Genomic DNA, 25,186 nt, shown 5'->3' on the forward strand with positions numbered 1-25,186 from the left:
CACATGTAGTACTAGAATTAACTGTTTCATTCGCTGATATTTCTAGGATTGCTTTTTCATCACTAGAAAGAGTACTAATTTTCGTTTATCTAACTTCACTTTGTCAATGTCGCTGCTCGTTGGATGCTTTCAAGAGAATGGAAATGAACCTCAGGTTTTGTATACTATCAGCAGTAGAGGAACTCCGTTGCTCTTGCTAGACGGGTTCACCTTCACCAGAGACAAGGTGCGCAACAGTGTTACCTCCTGGAGATGCTCTCAGCATCGCACCTCAAGGTATGTTTGTCTGTATGCTAGGTTTGCTGTTACCGTTGCTGATCCAACCTATCTCATTCTAGTTGCAAAGCACGCGCTAACGCCGTCCGTGACCGCAGTGGCCAAAAGAAGATTGTTATCAAATACACGCACAATCATCCACTTGTTGCGGATCGTAAAAAGAAAAGTTCCTATAAATAAATATACGCGCTACTTCTAGTACCACATCATAGCAAGCTGACAGAAATAGTGTTTTTTTTTCTTTTTCAAACACAACGGAAGATAGTTCAAGCACTTTTTGTTTTTTCGTTGCACTACACTTACGCATGAGCCGTGAAATCGTTTTGAAATGACAAAATATGTTCTAGTACCGCATTCGAGTGAGAGCATTGTAATGCAACGAAAGCAAAAATGTTGTTAGGTTACAAATGGAAATGAATTACCAATCTAGTGCTCACCGAATGATTTCTTTTGTCTAGATCTGGTGACGTACACCGTGAGTCGACGTGGAAGGCGGCAAATTTGCTACAGCGGCTACACATTCGAGATGGAGAAGGAACGGAAGGGTTCCACCAGTTGGCGCTGTTGTCAGGCTAAACTACTCAAGTAAGTTTCATAATGTTTATTAATACGGGAAATTATAAGCAGTAATGCCACTTGAGCCCGTAAGTTCTGATTTTTGATTCAGAGTACTAGATTTCGAAGGTCATTTTCTCATTTCGTTTTGTTTTATTTTTATTTCAACGGATATGTGAAAACCTATAAAACGGAAACTATTTTAAAAATTTAGAGAAGCCATTGAAAAAAGATATATCCTTAAACAAAGTTCGAATCTGTGTTCTGCCAATCGCAAATACCAACTGTATCAGATCGACGAGATCAGAAAGTACGAGTGTACCATTTAATTTCTCGCATCAACTTTCCAACATCACAGCTCATTAGAACATATCTTTTACTTGAACATATAGACGAAGACTTCTTATTTTCGGATGCATAGTTATGGTTTAGGACAAGGCTGGAAGATACATCGACTGGCTAGAGCTACGGTTGTCATAGCCATAGAATTTAGCGTTTGATTAGCCAGGCAAAACGAGTAAACCTAGACAGATGTGAATTATACCGAGGGCTTCAGAAATCGGTGATTCCAACAGTGGATTAACCGACTTATGCCCCATAGTCTTCGGTATTAGAATCGTAAATAAACACGGATGAAAACGGATGGTTTTCGTGTAAAATAGATTTCAGTAGAACCGGTTTCGATGAAATGGCTTTCGGTGAAACGGCTTTCAAAGAAAGGGAATTTGATGTGATAGACCGGTGAATCAGTTCTCTGCGGACTGGCTATCGGCGAAACGGGTTTCGACGAAAAAGTTATCCCTAGAGTGAAACATCTTTCGGTGAAATGGTTTTCACTAAAACAGCCTTCGACAAAACGTCTTTCGTTTGAATGATACATTTGGTGAAACGGCTGTTGAAGAAATGGTTGTTGGTGAATTCGATTTCGATGGAATGGCTATCAGCGAATTGATTTTGTAAAACGTCTTTCGGCGAAATGATTCATTTGATGGAGAGGTTTTTGGCGAAATGTATTTCTGTGCTAATTATCGGTGGAACGGCTTAGAATTTTTTTCAGCTGAAATTGCTAGTGATAAATGGACCATTTGGTGAAACAATTTTTAACAAAAAAATTTACATTAGGGGAGAGTGTTCGGTTACCGACACCCTTTAATTTAAAGCTCAAAACTTCTGACTTAGTGCACATTATGCAGACATTTATGCATCAACGGAAAGCTAAAGTTCCTGGCTAACAACTGATTTAGAAACTAAGTTGAATCATTTGATTGAAAAAAAAGTTATCAATTTAATAAAGAGACAAATTTTTGCGATTTTAAAAAAGGTGTTCGGTTACCGGTACCCCAAGAAGTTTCTCTAAAAATAACAAAATTTAAGTAAAGACTGCAGTTATTCAGAGAAAAAAACAGAATTTATTCTTTTTGGAAGCGTTTTTGACAAAAGTCTTCATTGTCTGATTGTGACTTCGCCTTGGCTCTCTTGGTCGAATATTTGGATGGTGGCACCTTTGATGTTAATTTGGCCGGTCTTCCACGTTTTTTCTTAGCCGGAGCATCCGCTGTATGAGCAGCTAGATGTTTGTGTCGACAGCAATCTGCAATTTTTCACGATTTATCGAAAAAAATGGAATGCCGGTAACCGAAATCAGTCGACATTTTGAAAATGACAAATAAAATCTTTGATTGGGAAAATTTTGATAGCATCCGGTATTAAACTACGGAATAGATCGTTTTAACCTCACCCACCTTTCCGATTGATGCTCTTCAATTCATGATGCTATAAAAAGGTCAGAAAAAACTTTTGTCTTGATTTTCACGCAATTAAAATTTATTTTAAATGCAGCAAAAAGTTCAAGCGACTGTTTGCTTCGTAATTCAGCACAAAAAGAACGTGCTGCTATTACACACACATGACATTTGTCGGAATGACGCTATCTGCTTTCTGTCAAAAGTTACGGTGGGGTGCCGGCAACTGAACACTGCCGGCAACCGAACATCTTTCCCTACATACATAACTTGTTCACATGCATTATTCTGCGAATTGCCTGTCTGGGAAATGGCTCCTACAGCATCGTGTTTTTTCTTCTAGTCCTAATTTTCTGGTATTCATGTTCCTGCTAATTATTGTTACTGTCTGTCTACACGTTTGGCATAATCCAATTTTTAAAACGAACATTTTTTTGGTTTAGCGATCGTTTCCAATTGGTTTCATTACGTTACATGTTCTGTATTGGTGAGGGAAAATCTAGTACTCCTTAAAGCTTACTCTATATCCAAGTAAACAAACGCATTGACAAGATTTTTCCTTCTGCAGATGCAAAGCCCGTATTATCGAACGGCAAACATTGGGTTATCCTACGTACGAGATTGTACGTTCGCTACACAACCATGACGTCACCGTAACTGGACGAAAATCTGCCAAGTTCAACGTTCGGAGTAATATCAAGGGCCTGCTGTTGACAAATGATGATCAGTTGTTAGATTTCAATGACAGTTGTGATGAAATAAACTGAACGAATCAAGTAGCCGAGTTTTTTCTGCATCGATTCATATCTTGCCACGTGTTTTTTTTTTTCGGTCGGAAAACTTCACTAACCGTTTCTGTTTTCTTTTTTTTTTTGTTGCAATTCAGGTAATCATCGAATCGAGTTCGTTGTGACCAGTCGGGGAAATTTACAGCTGTGCATCGATGGATACCGATACACGAACGACCGAATCAAAAACAATGCGATTGATTACCGCTGCGTACATTACAAACCGTTAGGGTGAGTCAAAGTAGTTACTGATTTTAATGAAAATCATTAATTTTAAATTTTCTCAAAAAAAAAAAGATGCCGTGCTCGTGCAAAATCGAACAAAGACAAGTCCCATGTGCAGGTATTCGAAGCAACCCACAACCACCCGAAATTCATGGACCGTCGAAAGAATGGAGCCCTACGAAAGCTTCTGCAGCAGCGCAAGGCCGAAAATAGAAGCGTCGGTCGACCTCGATTGAAAAATAAATAGTTTTCCGTTTTAATATTTCGTTGTTTTTTAATCGCTCGTATTCTAGTAATTCGCTGAACGTGTGAAATTAGTTTTCATCAGTTTTTTTTTACTTTTTAGAATTCAGTTATTCCACTGCGATCTACGGAATGAGTGCGAAGGGATCGCTGCAACTATTGGTGGAAGGTTTTCCCTACACACGGCACAGTCTGAAGTCAGACAAGGTTTACTGGCGTTGCGTGCAGTTCAAGTCACTCGGTTGCCGGTCCCGTGTGCGGACTTGCCAAGAGCGGATCGAGATAATCGAACATGAACATAATCACGAATTAATTCGTGTGCGCCGCAAAAAGGGGGTCTTGAAACAACTGATGCTGGATCGAAAACTGAAAAAAGCCATCAGCTAGTATTGTATGTAGGAAACTTGCGGAACAAAATAAATAAATGCAGACGATGAGAAAACCAATTTTGTGTATGGCTATGTGCTCTATGACGAATACTAACAGAACTCTGATCATCACCAATGACATTCGGTTCCTTTTCAGAAATAACGACAGTCATCGAGGTGATATCGCCGAAAAGAAACTACAAACGAGCCGAGCCTAAGGCAGCAATTTTCCCGTACTGTTACAACCGTCGTGGAAATTTGGTGTACGAAAAGTATGCCTACTCGAAAACGGCCACAGTCGGTGCCGATAACGTCGTGTACTGGCGCTGCACCGGATACCGGAAGCACAAGTGCAAAGCAACGCTGAAAACTCGCCGGAAGGAATTGTTTGAGATATGTTCGAAGCATAACCACGAACCCAATGCCTTGAGAGATGTTATAGCGGCTGCTTTGCCAGTTTGGGATGTTGGTGTTTGAGTGGATTGAAAGTTAAATACACAGCTTATCACAAGATCAGAATGATGGGCAGACAGTGTCAGAATAATAATGAATTGGTCTAATGTTGAAATAAAAAGTTGAACTAAAACTACGTTTCTTTGAACAAATTGAAGCAATCGGTAGTTATTCTAAAACTAACGCGTCACTTTTTTTTATTGCAGACACCAAACAACAGCTGCCGACTGCACCGGTCATATTGAAGAAAATAAAACTTAAACGCCACTTGTCAGATACGTCACCTAAGACAGAAGGTATACTACAGCTACAGAGTAAATTGGTTCGTCAACCGGTTGTCGTGGTCGTTCCGAATCCTGCCCAGGTGGTATCACAAACCGATCATCAGGTATCAGTCGAATTCATAGTGAAGCAACTTTCCAACGGACACACGTTGATGGTGCTGAAGAGGGCCCGCGTCAAAGGGTTCTGTGTTAATTGTATTCGCACCATTCAGGATCCGCAGTACAAGAAACGTTTGTCCAAGGTGATCACATACTGTTCGGCGTGCCCTGGCGGACAGTGGACTTGTGAGGCATGCTTCGATAAGCATCACAACGTACAGGGTAGCCCCTACACAAAACCTAAGAAGAGTAATACTGAATAATGACATTAATGACGTCCCGTCGCTGATTAGTTTGATGCTAACAATAAACAAAGTGCCAGAAAGTTATTGTGTGTAATCAATAAAATTCAGTAGAATAACAGTTATTATTTTGTCATTACTAACTTCCATTCTTCTCAGTTGTAGGGAAAGCTCTCTTCAAGATTGGCAACCGGAACTCACTGAAGCTGTACTACGATGGAAATTTTTACAATCGTTCCTACACGACGGAAAGATCTAGCAAATGGGTTTGTGATAGAAAGAATACCCTTCGATGTCGTGGTCGCATAAGACTCAACAAAGATAAGACGTGTGTGGTTCTTAATGCCACCCACAATCATCCTCCAAGGGATAAGAACTCGATCGGAATGCTAATAGATTTCACCGATCAAGACTTGAGTACCATGCTGCAAAAGGACATTTTTAAACCTGTTAGTAAAGCTGAACCTTCGTCCTCGGAAGCGCGAAATCTCATCAATTTGTTGAAATAAAATTTGCACTACCCTGCAACCCTCGTTTTCTGACTCAACTCTAAATACTGTACTGCAATCTATCATCATAATAAAACCCTATCCTTTCTTTCAGTGAACAAAATTTTGAAACTTCAGAAACGAATCTACTATCTGAAAAAGGTTTCCGGCGAGTTCCAGCTACACGAGGGAAACCCGGTCGGGCCTCAAATTGAGTACCTACAACGCGATCTGAAAGCACTGACCGGAATATTACCTGTCAAGATGGAGCATGGTGTTCTAGGCATACCGGACAAGTCACTGACCGTGGAAGGATTTCGGTTTCCATTGAACGATAAGGCCGAAATCGAACGACTGGAGGAGACGGTGAAAACTAACGCGAACATCCACCAACAATACGTAAGTGTCGATGAATTCTTTGGTACACTTTGAGTGCATTGGGGAGGGGAAACTACAAAATAGTCAAATAGTTTCAAAAGTTGTCCAGCGTTTGCGTTACCAAAAACCATTGGTTGTTTCGATAAATAGTTGTTTTACATAGTTCGTTTTCGCTTGGAAAAACTGAAATTGACCCAGGATAGTTTCATCAAGCAAACGCTTTTCACGAAACTGACAACGGGGATGTGAGAAAACCCGATATAAAAATCAGGATCGAAACTGACTCGATTTTCAGTTCAACAACATTTACACTAGGTTCGAAACTAGCTTCAAACAAACGGTTTGACAGCTGTTAGGGTGGAAACTGGGTTAGGTTTGGCATCATGCGACTTTAGTTTGAATGGTTTGAATGCAAAGTGAGTCAGATGTTCGTTCTGCTCAAGTTAGCAACCGTAGAATGAGCATGGCAGGCTACGCTTTGCTAGTTGTTTATCTAACCAATGTATTTTACCGAACAATGAAAGTTGTCTAGTTAGACAAAAAAAAAAAACGATCGCAGTAGGCGTGCACGACGGATGTGAAAAATTTTTGCTGTCGTTAGTGTGGTAACCTCTAGTTATGTGGGCGAAATACTATATGCCACTTTAGTAAGACACAACCAATCTGTCTGGTATCCGGAAGTAGACTGCCAACCCCAAGGAGCTAATGTGCATTTACACGCTAACACTAAAATATACTTGTAGGTGTAATTGAGAACGAGTATCACATCTCCCTTTTTTTATTTGCAAATATCAAAAGAAAATATATATATTCATTTAAATCTGAGTTATTTGAAAATAGCAATATCACGGACTGAAGCGCGCCGTTGGCTTTGGAGCACGAGATGATCTTCGCAACACAGTTTGCTTATCCGTTTCGTGCGTCAGTAGCGTGTCGTCAGATCGAAAGTGTTTCTCGTTCGGTTCTTCAATTTTCCGAAGATGAGATGTGTTGCGGTCGAAGCGCTTGCCTGTTTCAGTTGATTCCACAGTAACGTTAGGCCCATTTCTGCCTACTACTGTATATTCTTCTTTTCCGAAGTCGGTTGTTAGCTTATCTTGTATCGTTAGGTTTTTCATCAAAACAGAATCACCAGTTTGAATGTCACTCGTCCTTGCTGCTCGCCTGGCATCTCCTCGTTCTTTTCCTTCAAACTTTTTTTGAATGTCTCTGTCCCTAAATTCTGAGGACGGTGGAGTGGTACTAATGTCATCGATCTGGGGAAGTTTGAAGCGAACTTTCCTATTTTGAAGGAGTCCACTTGGTGTCATTCCAGTTGTTGAATGAGGTGAATTATTGTACTGGATTAAGTAATCGTCCAACTCGGTCTTCCAATCGCCGTATAAAGCATTCGAAATTTTCAATCTTTTAAGCAGAGATCTGTTCTGTCGCTCAACCTCTCCGTTAACTTGCGGCCAGTATGGCGTGGTGTGATTTAAGACTACTCCGATCGATGTGCAAAAATCAGAAAACTCTTTTGAGACAAACCGCTTCGCGTTATCTATTCGTATTCATTCGTATGCAAAGGACCTAAAAAGTCAATTGCTAGATCAACCCATGGTTTCTCGGGTATAGTTCTTCTTGCCATCGGTTCCGGGGGATCAGCAGCATGCACTAAACGGCAGCCCTCACATCTATCACACACTCTAATGGCCGCATAATCCATATTCGGCCACCAATATTTATCTCGCAAACGACTTTTCATTACTGAATGGCCCGGGTGTCCTTCGTGAGCCAGCATACATATACGTTCTCGAAGAACCACGGGAACTATTAACTTTCTACCACGCATCAACAAACCATTGACATAGCTCAGCTCGCTTTGGAAAGGCGCATATGGTTTTAGACTCGGATCTTTCCAAACGCCCGACATAATCGCATCTTTTAATGCTTTCAACTCGTCGTCGATTTTTGTTTCATCAATTACCTCTGTAATATCGATGGCCGCCGCATCTTGAATGGCCCTTATGTCAATTTATGTGCTATTGTCAAAATCGTTGTTATTTCCATCGCTGAGAATGGCTATGGCTTCAACCATCACGTGACGTATGAAAACTTCGGATTCTTCGTTCCAACTGGTATCGCTACAGTGGGCGGCTAGTCTTGATAATGAATCGGCCAAGTTTGCAGAACCCTTCCTATAAACAACGTTGAACTTGAAAGCTTGTAATCTTAAAAGCCAGCGTTCGATACGAATAGTAGGTCGAGAAGTAGCCGTGAAAATAGTTTCAAGTGGCCGGTGATCAGTCTCAAGTTCGAAAGTAATACCAAGCAAAAATATACGAAACCTTTCAACCGCCCATACAATGCCAAGTGCCTCTTTTTCAATCGGCGGATATTTTTTTTTCCGTTTCCGACAAACTTTTAGACGCATAACTAATTACTCTTGGTAAATTTCCCTTGAATTGTATCAACACGGCTCCAAGTCCTACACCCGATGCGTCTGTTATTACTAATGTACGATCATTTGGATCAAAATAACCTAAATAATCAATTGATCCAATACGCTGTTTGAGTCGATCAAATGCAATCTGATGGATTTGTTTCCATTCGAAATGTGACGATGACTTTATCAGGTCTCTCAGCGGACAACTGTCGGTAGCTAAATTCGGTATAAAACGAAACGTTCGGTATAAAAAGAAACGTATGTAACCAGTCCCATGAAGCTTCTGAGCTCTTCGCGTGATTTAGGAGCACGGCAGTTTAAAATTGATTCTATCTTATCATCTGAAGGTAGCGCACCCTTTTCTGAAAGTTTGTGACCCAGGAAAATGATCTCCGTTTTCTTGAACTTGCATTTGTGATGGTTAAGCTGAATTCCAAGTTCATCAATTCGTTGCACTACCGCTTTGAGTGCACGATCATGCTCCTCTTCTGTTTCTCCGTATATCAAAAAATCATCTATGAATCCCACCATATTACTACACGTTGCGAACAAACTTTCCATCAGACTCTGAAACAATTCAGGTGCACAATTAACTCCGAAAAACAAACGTTTGAATCGAAATAGACCCCAATTCGTTATGAAGGTAGTAATATGTTGACATTCTGCAGAAAGCATTATATGATAATAAGAATCTTTCATATATAGTAACGAATAAAAACGAGCATTCCGAATCCGGGAAAGGATTTCCTCGAATATTGGCAAGGGGTGATTTAACCGTTGAATTGCTTGATTTGCACGACGCATATCGATGCAAAGGCGTACTTCACCATTATCTTTTAAAATAGGCACAAGTGGTGAAACCCATGTCGTTGGTCTTTCGATTCGTTCTATTATATCCTGCGCCAACAAATCATCCATTTTTGCTTTAACTTTCCCTAGTAACGGTACTGGACATCGTCGAAGAGGTTGAATCACAGGTGCAATCCTTTTGTCTATCGGCAGCGTGAGCTCGACGTGTTTTATGTAAAGAAATGTTGCTTTCATTTCATCTGCATAGTGTACATCAGTTGAACAGTTTCTTAGGCCAATCCGAAGAACGCCTAGTTTTTGGGCAGTGTCCTTTCCTAGCAATGCTTGTTGGCCCTTTTCGATAACGAAGAATGTGGAGTGTATTGGTAACTTTTCACTTACGCCCTGTATTTGAATATCGGCATCAAAAATCATTAAAAGTTTCAACGGTACTTTACCGTACGCGAGAAATTTTTTTTTTCGAATCAAAGCGTACATTTTTTACTGTAACGTTTTGGAGCTGCATCATGTTCCATGTATTATCATCAATAAGATTATATTTTGATCATTTTCATTGGTCGGATTTTGATTTCTCTGTGCCATCTTAGGAAAAATAAAAAAGTATCTGAAAAAAAAAAGAGTGACAACTCTTACGTCACTTATCAACTTCAATGTCACCTAGATTTGTCCGTGTTTATTTTTTTTGTTGAGAAAGTGTTCAATGGCTCTTTGGAAGAACTCACGCTTTATCACCAGCTTTTTAAAAGCTTATTTTTCAACCTTGCACTCAATTGCAATCGGACTGAGCTCATTTTTTCACCCGAGCTCAACTTTTTTTTTTGCTCGTTTTTCGTTTCCTTAATGCGTATATTACCTGAGCTCAACTTTTTTAGCTCGTTTTTTTTTTTGCAATAACCCGAGCTCAACTTTTTTAGCTCGTTTCTTTTTCGCTTCCTTAATGTGCAATATACGAGTATTTTACTCTGTGTCATTTAAGACTCGCCGAGCTTAACTTTTTTAGCTCAATTTGTTATGCATTTCTCATTTAATGCTAACTTTTCGTGTTACTTCATTTCGAACGGCCATGTTTTTCACGCAAGTGAACCTGGGACTTTCCTCACACCACCATCTCATGTCAGCCACGATGGGGTATTTTCTAAACTTGGAATAATTTTGAATTATTCTTACCTTTTCAAAACATTGCAATGTTCAAAACTAGGAACAAAATATCCCTCTCGTCGCCATTTATGTGGTAACCTCTAGTTATGTGGGCGAAATACTATATGCCACTTTAGTAAGACACAACCAATCTGTCTGGTATCTAGAGATGGGCAATTCGCTCCTGAGCTGTTCCAGTGAATCGAATCATTGAAGTGAGCTGACAGCTCACAGCTCTTTTCAAAAGATCCGCAGCTCATCAGCTCACTCATTTGCTACCCAGTTCACTGCGTTATGACGAAGGGAACACGCTACGAGCTGATCGGATCTTCGGCTCTTTAAGAGATTCAATTTAGTCGACATCAGTCAAAAATAAATTAATTTGCATTGCACTTATTGCATCATTGCAAATCAATGATTCAATTTCGATCATGCATATGAAAGAAAACCGGTGCATAAGAAAAACGGCGCACAAAATGAACCTTAAGTTCAAACTAAAAGAGCTGATGAGCTGATACATCGAATCGATTCCCTTTGGTGAGCTGATCGGTTCGGAGCTGTTCACCAAAATGAGCTGTTATGCGCACCTCTACTGGTATCCGGAAGTAGACTGCCAACCCCAAGGAGCTAATGTGCATTTACACGCTAACACTAAAATATACTTGTAGGTGTAATTGAGAACGAGTATCACAGTTAGAATTTTTCGAGCATTGACTTTTACTCATTCTTATAGAAAATGTAATAAATGAACTTTCCATGATTATACTTGGTGGTTCTATGCTAAGCAGAAGTGATTTTTTCCGTATAGGGAGATACGCGTGATTCGAAGAAACATTGCAAAACCTATGTTGTATTCAAGTAGAGTGGCTCATGGAATCTCATTACCGATCTTCTGTGTACCAAGTTTGTTATTACATTGTACTACTGATCATGGAACGCTACAAGTACTGTCATCTATATCAAAAATTTCATTAAATATAGTTTTTTTTTCTCTAAAAAAATAGAACTTCTGATTCATAAACTATTTTTTTGCATCTACAAAGTAAAAATCGGGAATCATTCATTTGATCTACGTTTCGTCTACGACTCGTGAGTGTAAAGCAAATCAAAATTAACTGCTAATGCTCAATAACAGTTCAATCGCCAGGTAGAATGTCACGAACGAAAAGATTAGATGGGCCATAAATTATGAATAATTCGGGATTTCGGTTGGGAAAACCCGTTTTGCGCTTGCTTTTTCATTGCGTTTACGTTACTAATGAAATTGATTCTGTTTCATTCCTTATAGTCTGCGTAGTTGACTGAGCATGACGTTATAGCTAAGGCACCATAATGTCCAGAATCTACGTCTAGACTTTAGGCACGCGTATGGTTTTAGGAAAATTTGAAAAATTTGTCAAAACCAAAAACATACAGACCTTTAAAAAGCTTTTATCTATCTGCAGGGTAAAAATGACTGAAAAATTCGGAGGATTTTTCGAGTCTTATCAAGAATAGCTCTGAAAATTGAGTGTTTTTTATCTTTCACAATTATTCGGAAAAATAATGCGATGATATGAAAGTTTTTTTTTTTCAAATAAACCTTATGCTGGCTACAAGGATTACATTCGGACTCATTTAGTTTGTGATATTTTCTTTTTTTTTTCAAGAATAATATCGATTTTGCAATGAATTGAAGAAAATCCGATTCAGTTTGAATGTGTGTAAATATTGTGAAAGATCACAAAAACACTAATTTTTCGAAGCTATTTTTGATAACACTCCGCAAATCATCCGAATTTTCACCCTGCAGATAGATGAAAGTTTTTCAAAAATCTGTATGTTTTTGGTTTTCCATCGAAAATTTCCTAAAACTACCCGCGCGCATGGTACTTTGACGATGGCCTTAAGATCCGGATCCAGAACTTAACATCGCTCCAGGTTAAAGTATTATCACCCTCATTCTTGTTTACGGCCGTATGCGATACGTTCGAAAGTATAGCAAATTCGTATTCCCGTTTACGTTCGAATCAATCACACTTTTAAACATCGTACATGCATAAAAACAACGCCCATCCAACTTTAAATTATCAGTTCTGGTACAGATTTGAGTTGTAAATAAAAATCTTTGATATCATTTGTTATTTGACTTGTTTTTTCACTGATTTTGTATCATCGTGTTTGCTTACGTCCGTATCGACCATACGACGAACACATGCTTTCGAACGAATGCGAACAAGCCATTCTTGTTTTCACTCGAACGTGTACGTACGCGATTCCTGTGCAAAAGATGGATCGATGGCGCAGGTAGTTTTTTAAGGAAGATTCCAAGCATCAAGGAAGTGACGAATGCTACATAATAAATAAATATCGTACTCAGGACCAATTTTATTCCAGTCGGTAAATGAAATTTTCAAATTAAACTTCGTGCAAAGTAAAAAAAGCATTTGAAATAGCAGTCCGATCAGTAGTATCTGCGAAAAATATGTTGCATTTTTCATGCAATTTTGTCATGTTTTCGATAGCCTACATATTTATTTCCTTGGTAAAATCATGCATTTAATATAGAATAAAGCATGTTTACCCAGGGCGTATTTTCCATAAAGTACATAATAGATGCAAAATTGATGCGTAAAACCTTTGAACCTCGCATATATTCAAAGGCTCCCCACAAAAAACAGCATTTTACTATACTGCTATGCTTTCTAAATGATTTATGCAAAACACAAATTTATGATTTGATTACAAATCACCTTTAGATTCGAAAACAATTTTGTTAGAGATCGGTTAAACTTTTTTCAATGTGTTCGAACGGTTGATTCGCAACATTAAACTGACGAATCGAAACCACGGCATTTCGTCTATTCGTCCGTAAACGGGAATGGGACATTTCGTTCGTACGAATGATGTTCGAATACACGTTTCGTTTGAAACTAAAATGGCATACATTCTAGCGTTTCGCATATGGTTAATCACATGAATTGGACTGATTACATCAAGGCTTAGCATTTATTTTAAGAAGTTTACTGATATTTGAATATTTTGTGGCAAACGAGTCGCGTTCGAATTCATTCGAGTGAAAACAAGAATGGCTTATTCGTATTCGTTCGAAAGTACCCGTTCGTCGTATTGCGGATACGGACGTAAACAAGAATGAGGGTGTATATTTTAATTTCAGAACCCATATTGAATCTGGGTTCATAGTTAGGTCCAGAATTCCACAATCGAGGTATTGGTTCAGTTCACAGTATCATATCTAGAACTCAGATCAACATTCGGAATAAGAACTCAGATCCTGAACTCATGGTAAAAATTCAGATCTGAAATCCAGGTTCAGCATCTGAAGCCAGAATGCTGACTTCAAACCCAGAATCTACGTCCATGTCGAAAATTTATTACTTGATCCAGATTCTGATCCAGATCTTATTCTTGAATCTGAACCTACACTTGTACCTGGAACTGGAGTAAAAATATGATAATATAAGTCCAGCGCCAACTACTCTTTCGCTTTCACTTTCACTTAACATCGTTTAACATTTTAGAATTTGTATCGTATTCCCGTCATCCGGTTATGTCTCTAGCATTACCCATCCGCGTTTTTAGAAAGATTTTGGGCACGTTCGCGATGCAATGCAGTGCAATTTCTTGCTGTATTCTGTTCTTTTTAAGGGAAAAATTTACGCTGATTGGACAAGAACATTATTCGAGGGAAAAAATCAACCGTAACACAAACTTCTAGTTATATTTATTTTTGTGTTAGTTTTCAAAAGACGTGATTGGTTAGAAGTATGATTTCGGCTTCGATTAGAATTTTGCGAATACCGTATTTTCATCAGAAAGGGCAAATTAACATAAAACACAATAAATCTTCAGAGCACTTTCAATAGCCGGCTGCCGAGAGCAATTTCGTGACATCAGTAATGACATTGCGCATCGAACGGTTGATTTTTTTAGATGACACTAGATCTTGACGATTCAGGCAATTCTAAGACATATAGCATTATTTTTGTTATATTTCATATACCTCACATTTTTATTCGAAGTAGGGGAGACTGGGGAAAAAGGGTAAATTTTCAGATTTTTTCCCGGGTGGTAAATTGTTACACACATGCATCTAATTATATCCATTTTGTAAGGTAATCTCTTCACTATGATTGTTATTAATATTTTAAGATAACATACATGTAATGGCCTTTTCTCGAAGCGTATTTTTTACCATTTTTGTAAGTGGGACGGTCCGAGTAGCAATCCGCAACTAGTTCTGATGCGATTAAGTCCAAACTATGTTGCAACAAGAGCACGAATATGTTTTTTATGTTATACTGGTTAAAACAAGGTGACATCAATGTTTCTTCATAACACAACTAGTTACGAAATAGTTATTTAGGTTTCAAATCACCACATCTTTTTGTCATATTGAATTAATTATCATGTATAAGCTATCGTTACTTAATCCAATCATATCTTTAATAACAACTATGCTTCTAGCTACTAGTTGAAAATAAGTTTATTTGACTCCAATATTAGCAACCCGTAACTAGTTCTGATACCACTTAGACCTCTTGTTGCAACAAGAGCACGAACATGTTTTTTATGTTATGCTGGTTGAAACAAGGTGACGGCAGTGTTTCTTTATAACGTAAACATTGAACTAGCAATCATTTGTAAGTTATCGTTACTTGATTCTAACATATCTTTAATCACAGCTCTGGTTTTAGCTACTAGTTGAAAAAAGGTTGCGAAACCATTATAAATACGTAAGCGAATGTGTAAATCGTTACGGTTAAATGATGTAGCAATAACTTTGATATTATAAGATTATAACATACAATTTCTGCATTAATTCAGATAGTTATCGGTAGGTTTTCGCAACGTTATGATAACGAAAATGTAACCAAAAAAACTTTTATTGGCTTGAATATGGCGAACACAATGTGGAGTCTCAAGAAGTGTATGAAACGTAAATAAAACCAGGATATTACTTTTTTTAAAACTACTTTTTGACGAAAATAATGAAAGGCTGATTAGTTATTTTTTTTCTTTGCACTATTATAAACTCGAAGAAAACAATATAGAAACATCGATTCTGATAATATTATAATTCTCATGATATATGAATTTAAAATGATGAGAAATCACTCTACTTGGAACAATTTTGAGCATTTTGAACATAGGGTTATTTTGTTGTTTATATTTTATATCTTTATAAACAGATTTTGATTGACGGCGCATAAAAAAAACAGTTAAGTAAAATTGAATTCCGCTCGACAGTTTTATAATCGTTGTGAAATTTGTACCTTGTATTAAATTTTTAATTTCAAGTACTATACTGACTTTTTATTGTAGATAGGAAAACATTATGGATTCATTCAATGTTTATAATGTCGATGGCAACAAAGTTTCAACTAGTTTACTTGAAAATAAGTTATATTCAAGTTCTGGAAAATAAGTTATTTCAGTATGGCATTACAACGTTACGACAACTTATTTTTAACCGACATAGAAACTAGTAGAAACTGCGATTTCTGAGTCACGCAAGTGGTCAGATGTTAGTAACAATAACTCAAATATCTGGTTGCAAGTCAAAGTCTTGGCATTATATTTCTTTGGTGAAAATTTGACCTTTCTGTTTCAACAGACTTCGCAGCCGATTCAGAGTGTACAGAATCATTGCATGGCTAGTACTATGGATCCTACTGACACTAAGAATCCTTCCAGGTCGGGGCTCTGCAAACTAGTCACAAACAAGGTAGTGTAACAAAAATTGTTACTTGGGGGGGCCAAATGAAAAATCGAATCTGCAGCTCTCCAAACAAAGTTTTGAGCTCAAATAAATATGGAGAAGGTAGAATGTACCTCAATGATGAAATCCATAGCAATTGTCTATGGGATCAATTTTACTATACACCGAAGTCTTTTTTTTTGCGCATTACTTTTTATTGTACCGCACAAAAAAACTTCGGAAATTTTTTTGTTGTTGCCAAATGTCTTCAAAAATTAATGAAGCATCGAGATCTGGTGTTAATTCGACAAAATTTTGCTTGAAAAAAAAATCGACTTCGGACTTTTATTTTTGAAAACTCCTAAATCGAATTTTTTTACGTCAAAGGTGTTAGAAATGCATGAAACGTTGGGATCTGGTGTAATCTCGACAAATATTTTTTGAAGTAAATCGAATTTTTTCTAGTTTTTAAAACTTGAAAAAAAAAAAACGGGTGGCTAATGTCACAGACATAACTGGAACCGGAAATACGAATAAAATTGATATACTTCTTTCACACTTTCAAGCTTAGACAATAGTTCGTATTAGTTGATTGTATGAATTTTGCAACTTTTACTGCTTCGCTTTCAGAATTGTATACCAAAATACGGCTTATTAACGACAAACATATTCTACCTTGCAATTAAATAATATGGAAACAAATGAGAGTACAAAAAACGTATCATAAGCCCACTGCACACAATCTTCAATTCATGCAGTTGAAAGTTTGCGCGCCCCATTTTGACAGTGAATTTCACCTTAATACTTGTTCATACCAAACATTTCAGAAATCTTCTGTTTTGAGTTACTTATGGTTATATCATACTTTTGAAAATTTCGTCATAAATTACTGAGCATATTTCCGATAAAATGAAAAAAAATGTTGCTGTTTTGAATATAGCAAGAGATATTCACGATTAAGTTTTACCCATTCTTGTTGTGAAGTGAAATGTTTTCCGGTCATAGCGATCCGTATCGAACGAAACAGTTACTAGTCGGATGGGGTCACGTCCGGACCGTATGGCGGGTGCGAGCCTTCCACTATTATTGAAATAGTTTTAGCCAGCGTTCTTCTAGACCTACTATTTGAATGATTTGTTTCAGCATTGTGTAATACGTTCTCTTTGCATTATTGTAGGTGGAATTCCTAAGCCGCAGAAAACCGAAATCCATGAGTCTGGTCCAGTTTCTACCGATGGTATTTTCGGATGAAGCCCTCACGGCGTACAACTATCACGGTTCGTATGCATCCGGGAAATCCAAGCTACCGATGAAGGGATACTCGATTTTCTCTACTTGCTTCATTGGTATGATAATCCTTCGTTTCGACGAATTTTCAAATGTAACATGTGTTTAACGGTTCAATTATTCTACATTGCAGAAGCTTTCGAAGCGGAAGGCATCGATCAGCACGAGCTGGGCAATCAGCTAGTCACGGCCATCAAGCAAAGTCGAAATCGGATGCGCCAGCGAACGTTTCGAGCGAAAAAGTCAATCATGCGCGTTAGTGAAAAACTGCTTACCTAATTGTCCCGTAATCTAGTGAGATTATAAATAAATTGGTTACTAAACATTTATGCGTTTCAACTTGACAGTCATTGGATATTGGATATTTTAGCTATTGAACCATTACCTAACCATTTTTCTGTCATATTGTAGACACACGGATTCAACGAATAAAGATGATTGACGTACAGCTGGAACTGGAGCACTTATCCCAACGCTTTGTCGAACAACCGCTGTCAGTCGACGAAGAAGATCTGACTAAAATCCGAGTGCTTCGAAAGGAGCTGAAACTACTGGACGATGAGTTTCGAACTCTATCGAAGGCAACCTCCTCGGAAGCGGCTCCCCTGGTGAGCGGTTTTCAGTTTCCGATTGCGAACGAAGACGATCTCGAACGGTTGGAGACGGCCGTGAAAATGGATCCTAGTATTAGAAGTCAATACGTAAGCCAGACTGACCACCGACCAGTGATTGTGATTGATGTCCCATCCTTTTTCCATTCTCTTCAACAGATCTATTATCTTAGTGTCGTGAAACCGCTCAGGCTAACGATTGTTCAAACTTTTGGCAAATTCTTTACCGACCAAGCGATGACCAATTACAATTGGCACGGTTTAGAAAGAGCGGAATATCCGCGGACTCCGAAAAAAGCGATGCAAAAGTATGAGATTTTTCCCGTTTGCATGTTAGGTAATAGCACGGTTTTTGCGCGGTAGTACTAGAATTTATGTTCGTTTTTGTAATTTTATTTACAGAAGCTTGGGAGAGCCACGGCATCGATCACGATCAGCTGGTAGAACAACTGAAAAAGACGGTCTATCACATTTGCCGACGACGCTACACGAAAAAACAAGCCTTGAAAAAACGTTATCGGACTACGGAATTCCAGGAATAGATTGCTGTTGTTAGATTCTCATGCACGAAATAAATTGAATGAATGAATTATTGTTGCGAAACCAACTGCTATTATTATTTGTGATTGTTCCCTTTTTTCTATGACTGTAAAACTAATTCATTCTATTCTTTCAGAATTTCTAGAAACGGAATTAACGTTGGTAACACCTCCACAACAACGAAAGCTCGTCAAATGCCTGACACCGTTCAAACGATCGTCCGGCACTGGGCCACATCCCAAACTGTTTGTCGAAGGATTCACATTTCCACTGGCGACTGCAAACGAAGTGGAACGGCTGGAAAGGACGGTCCAGTCCAACCCGGCAGTACGTCGGCAGTATATCAATTATCTGACAGAGCGGAAACCCCGGCACATGGATATCGTGGAATGTTTCGCCAAATTTTTCACCGACAATTCCATGACCCCGTACGCGTGGAACGGTTGTAAAAATCCTCGCTTTCCTCGTAGGACAATGAAAACGATGGACATTTTTACCGACTGTATGCTTGGTGAGTCCCTACTCTTGATGCCGTCAAAATTTGTAATGCTATCAATTACTTCCAGAGGGTTGGCGACGTCATGGAATTACATCTATCGACAGCCTGTCGGAATCGATGACGAAAGTGATTTCCAAGATTTCCGGACGCCGACGCTCGAACAACTACAATCAACGGAAGCGAGTTCAACTGTTTAGTGAAAAACAACATGAAGAAAAATAAAACTTGTGGAAGATGCCAGACTTCGATCTAGAATTTTATATTTTTTGTTCTTTTGTTTTTGCGGAGATGAATGCAACAATCACCTGGATACATCTAATTCTAACTATATTCTCGTATGTGTTTCAGGAAATTCAACACTACACGGTAAGAAATCTACTGTTGCCTGTGCAAAAGTTACTGGATTTCGATTCCCGTTGTTTTGTGAAGAAGATGTTGAGCGTCTGGAATGTACAATCCGCAGGGATTTGATGATTCGAAACGAATATGTAAGAAGTTTCAGAGTGTCTAGGTGCGTTTTTACAATGTTAACATTTATTCCAATTATTACAGGTCAGATATCTGCAATCCGTCAAACCACGTCGTCTATCGATTGAGAATATCTTCAGCAACCTATTCACGGATTTTTCACTGTATAACTACTGTCTACTATCTGAGGGTAACAGTTTGGTCAACGGTGGAAAGAAAAATATCACGGATTATAACATTTTTACCAATTGTATGCTAGGTATGTAGAGTTGTCGTTTTGAAAACCATCTTATTTGTTTTTGCTCAGAAGAAAATGTCCGTAATTATCTATCGACTGACTCGACTATCCACGAAGTATCATACGAACACCTAGATTCAATCTCGAGTAGCTATTAGGTCGGCCATGCCAGCTCTGTACCCGTTTCTGAATTAACTCTAGCCTTATCTGCTGTTCCGTTTAACGATTCAAGTACCTTTTCATGTGTCACAGAAAATTATACTTCGCTAATTCTCTCCTGGTCCAGATAGAATTCCGGTTGCTGTAGTTGTTTGCTGTCGATTCCGATGAGCCACTATCTGAAATTTCTAATCAATCGTTCATTGAGGCAATGTTTTTGCGTTTCGTCTTCGACTCATCAGTGCTTCAGCCGTTTATATTGAACTGCTAATGCCACCTAACCGTCCCACATAAGCAATCGTTATCAATGCGGTAGCAAAACGCTCACATAATCCTACATGTTTCCAGCGTTTGAAAAAATGGAAATAGAAGAAACATCCAGCAGTGCCACGGAATTAAATTGCTTGACATTGTCGTCAATCAGTTGATTCTTTGTCGAATTACTAGCTACAAAACACCACACCACCACGAAGAATCCACTAAAATTCAATCCCAAGTAGCAAAAGTTCTTGTAATGTACTTCTCTAATGTCTTCTCGCAATTGAAAAAGCACACTTTGCATGTATGATGTGCAGTAAGTTGATTTATTGTCTCTTATAGTCAGTTGAAAACCCAATGTAAAAATAACCGTTCCGTAGTAATTGTCAAACATGCCCATTTTAACGTAACACATTACATACAGCAAAGCAACGCTTCGTAACACCTATGACTTACGAAAAAATAACACTTTGTAACATCTATAACTTCGTAACACCTACTAACGAAAAAGTAACGAACAGCTGTGACTTATAAAAAGTAACACCTATAACTTGAAAAAAAATAACGCTTCGTAACATCTATAACCTACCAAAAATAGCACATGTATCGCTTCATAACTCTTATTATTTACAAAAAAGTAACGCATGTAACGCTTCCCAGTACCTACAGCCTAAAAAAAGAAAGAGGCAACGCTTTGTAACGTCTGTTTCTTACAAATAAATGCAACGCTTTGTAACGCCTATTACTTACAAAAATGTAACACATGTAACGCTCCGAAACACCTATTATCCACAAAAAAGTAACGCTTCGTAACGTCCACTACTTACAAAAAAGCAACGCTTATAACGCCTATTACTTACAAAAAAGTAACGCATGTAACGCCTACTACTTACAAAAAAAGTTACGCATGTAACGCTTCGTAACGCCTATTACTTACAAAAATGTAACGCTTAGTAACACCTATTACCTACAAACAAGTAACGCATCTAACGCTTTGTAAAGTCTACTACATACAAAAAAGTCACGCATGTAACACTTCCTAGCACCTATGGATTACAAAAATGTAACACATGTAACGCTTCGTAACACCAATAACCTACAAAAGTAACGTTTCGTAACGCCTACTACTTATAAAAAAATAACACATGTAAAGCTTCGTAACGCCAACTACTTACAAAAAGTAACGCATGTAATGCTTCGTAACGCCTACTACATACAAAAAAATAATGCATGTAACGCTTCGCAATGCCTACTACATACAAAAAAGTAACGCATGTAACACTTCCTAGCACCTATGGCTTACAAAAATGTAACGCTTCGTAACACCAATAACCTACAACAGTAACGCTTCGTAACGCCTACTACTTATAAAAAAATAACACATGTAAAGCTTCGTAACGCCAACTACTTACAAAAAGTAACGCATGTAATGCTTCGTAACGCCTACTATATACAAAAAAAAATGCATGTAACGCTTCGCAACGCCTACTACATACAAAAAAGTAACGCAAATAACGCCTCGTAACACCTATTATTTACAAAATAGTTCCGCATGTAACGCTCCGAAACACCTACTACCAGCAAAAAAGAAACGCATGTAACGCTTGTTACGCTTACTACTTACCAAAAAGGAACGCATGTAACATTTCGTAACACCTATTACTTACAAAAAAAGTAAAGCATGTAACGCTTCGTAACACTTATAACCTACAGAAGAAGTAATGCATGTAACGCTCCGTAACGCATACTACTTACAAAAAAGTAACGCATGTAGCGCTTCGCAACACCTATAATCTAGAAAAAAGTAACGCATGTAAGACTTCATAACACCTAGAACCTACAAAAAGTAACGCATATAACGCTTCGTAACGTCAACTACTTATAAAGAAGTAATGCATGTAACGCTTCGTAACGCCTACTACTTACAAAAAAGTAATGCATGTAACGCTTCGTAACGCCTATTGCTTACAAAAATATAACGCATGTAACGCTTCGTAACACCTATAACCTACAACAAATTATCGAATGTAACACCTGTAACTTACGAAATTCGTAACACCTATAACTTATGAAAAAGTAACGCATTTAATGCCTCGATATGACTTACAAAAACAGAAAGCATGTAACCTTTTACTTGTAAAAAAGAAACACGTGTAACGCTTTGTAACATTTTAATTGCGACTTGAGATAAAACAGATGGATATTATACCACCCCCTGCTATGATTGCTTGTTCCTGAAACCAACGCATTTTGTTTTGGAGGCGTTGTTGTCAACAATATGTTAAGCTACGTTCATACCATACAATCAAACCACACTGGTGTCAAAAGCTAATTTCTTCAAACCCAATATAAATATAACTCTAGTCTAGATTCTCTATAAAACTAGTAATTTGACCTGTTTTTGAATAAGAAAACGAACTTGTGGTTTATTATAGTTCGATTATATTCCATCGAAATCGTTTCCTTATGTTGGTGCCACCGCATGAAGAAAAATGTGAACGTGTGAACACTGCCCCTTATGCACTCGAATGGGTACCCGGGTACCTTTTCGAATTTCAAAATAAGAAATTTCTGAGTTAGGTTTAAACTAAGATTCTGCAATTCGGTCAATTCCAAGAACTAGTTGGACCATAACTTCTCATGCTTTGACTTTTCATTTTACAGTAAGGGGGGTCGAATGGGGGGGCTCAAATTTTTTTTATTACGTAAACACCCGAATGGGTACCCGGGTACCCACAAATAAAAATGCTTGTAACTAAGGCAAATTCCATCCGATTTGAATTTTTTCAGTACGGGTAAATTCAGAAATTTATCCACTTTTCGATGGCCGTGTATATTGCTGTAGTAGGTTCTTCTGGTTCCCGTTAATCCGGATTTCCGTAGAATGTTCCGACACTTGTGTTTTCCACCATAAATGTCATTTACTAATTTGAAACTTTTCCAAACCAGCTATTTGAGAAAGGCCGTACCAAAATGAACCTTTTGTAGAAAAATGACGTCATCTAAAGGGTAGTTGGCCTATTCTGGACTTACTCTCATAGAACGAAAAAAAGGAAATATAAATGAGAACGAAACTGTTTGGGAAGTAACTTCGTGATGTTTCGAAATGTTTGTTGCCAGAATTAAAAATTGTATTGCGTGCTCCTCGCAATAGGCCTGAAGTACATAATAATTTTCAAACTGAAGATAAGAAAGTGAAGTATATAAGGGAACATACATAAAGTACGTCACGCGTTTAGGGGGGAGAGGTTTCAAAAATACGTGACAATACATGGTGAAAAGATTGAGAAATGCTCGACAAAGGGGGAAAGGAGTGGTAGAAAAATTCAAAATTTTATGTTACGTACATAACGGATGCCCCCTGAAATATATAAACATAACAACTCAGCATAGCACTTGATTTCATATAGCAATTCTTAGATAAGATTACAAAAATACGTGAAATCCGTGTATAAATGCCTCGATGTCGGAACTCATTTAGGATATCCGGGTTCCTGGGAACCAGGAGCACCATGTCCATCTTTATGGGTACCAATCCCAAAGAGCTTAAGTTCCTGAATCCAACAGTGCTAAAATTACTTCAATCGGTTGAAAAATGCTCAACTTACAGCGATTTAAAAAAATGGGTACCCGGGTACCCATTCGGGTGGTTAAAGGTGTTTTTTTTTTCGAGTGCACAACGGTTAAACACAGCACTAGAACCAAAGAACAAAAATTTTCGGCCTCAAGCCAATTGTATGCAGATGACAATCGTGCCTCCGGGGTGTGTTATACACACTGATTCCGCTTTCGACCTTATCGATCACGAAGTTGTTCATCGTAAGTTCAGTTTGCTCGGAGATTTAACTACTTGGCTACGGTGTAATCTTACCAACAGAATTGTTCGTATCCACCCAGATTAGAAGTGCCTCAGGGTAGTAATCTATATGCTCTGCTATTCGCATATTCTTCTACTGATCTTGGTACTGAATATATTTTTCTGTAATTGGATTCAACTTTGACCCTTAATTGAAGAATTTCGATTAGTTTATAGATATATATTTTCTTTCTACTGTCTCCATTGCAGATGCCTGGAAGTCTCACGGAATGACGACGACTGCGCTGTTCGATAGTCTCAGAACGGTAATCGCCCGGTTGAACGAACGACGCATGCAAACGAATCTCAACCGGCGGAAACGTTCGGAACAGATTCAAATGATGTTGCTGCGTGAACAGCAAAAGATGAAATTTTGAGTGCCCGGATTGTTTGTAACAGTTCAAATAAAATAATCCAACCAAGAAACAATTGCACTCTTATTATACTTTTCAAAAGTTTGCGTGAAGCGTTGACCGGTGACTAATCGATAGTCCAATTTCAGAAGAACCAGCTCCGAAACGGGACATGGTCAAACTAAGAATAGAGCTGGCTACGTTGGATCGACAGTTTAGCCGAAAGCGGCTGGATCGTGCAATGAAAAATTCTCTTCATGAAATCGAAGGGTTCACATTTCCACTACAAACGGAATTGGACGTGGAAAGATTAGAGGCTTCGATCAACTCGAGCGATATTACGAGAAGGCAATATGTAATTGAATAAGTTTTGTCATTATATAGATAGTTCAATTCAAATGTTTTTTTTTCTTCAACAGATACGATTGCTAAAAATTCGGAAACCAACAACTGCTGGTGGAATAGTCGATTTCTTTTTCACAGTGTTCAGCATAAATGCGTTACATGGTTACACATGGGATGGCAACCGAACAAAGAAGGCCATGAAAAACTATACAATTTTTACCAGTTGCATGCGAGGTAATAAATTTTGTTGTTCTGATTTGACAGATCTAATGTTTATGTTTTTGTTTGTGCAGATGCATGGTTTGGTCCAGACATTGATAATACATGCTTGGCTAATGTGATGGAAGAAATATCTCAG

At 38.2% G+C, this 25,186-nt stretch overlaps 1 protein-coding gene across 9 annotated transcripts in view; it reads left to right on the top strand.

Annotated features, from left to right (window-relative positions):
* Positions 1–24,545, top strand: part of LOC131430224 (modifier of mdg4-like) — an 81,145-nt gene extending 56,600 nt beyond the window's left edge. Inside the window, exons 5-7 of one of the 9 annotated variants that reach the window (XM_058595033.1) lie at positions 19,500–19,639; positions 19,704–19,878; positions 24,341–24,545. In XM_058595033.1, coding sequence (XP_058451016.1) covers positions 19,500–19,639; positions 19,704–19,878; positions 24,341–24,507 — 482 coding nt within the window. In that variant the 3' untranslated portion in view covers positions 24,508–24,545. Of the gene's footprint in view, positions 1–134; positions 277–338; positions 503–734; positions 862–3,141; positions 3,356–3,459; positions 3,593–3,658; positions 3,849–4,354; positions 4,784–4,856; positions 5,365–5,434; positions 5,558–5,878; positions 6,163–17,391; positions 17,561–17,634; positions 17,827–17,912; positions 18,203–18,271; positions 18,450–18,514; positions 18,716–18,788; positions 19,164–19,218; positions 19,400–19,499; positions 19,640–19,703; positions 19,879–24,340 lie in introns of those variants that run through there. The other 8 variants (XM_058594995.1, XM_058595004.1, XR_009229503.1 and 5 more) reach the window with 8 other exon arrangements.
* Positions 24,546–25,186: the final 641 nt, after the last annotated feature.

This window comes from Malaya genurostris, chromosome 1 (assembly GCF_030247185.1).
Source record: "Malaya genurostris strain Urasoe2022 chromosome 1, Malgen_1.1, whole genome shotgun sequence".
Lineage (NCBI taxonomy): Eukaryota > Metazoa > Arthropoda > Insecta > Diptera > Culicidae > Malaya > Malaya genurostris.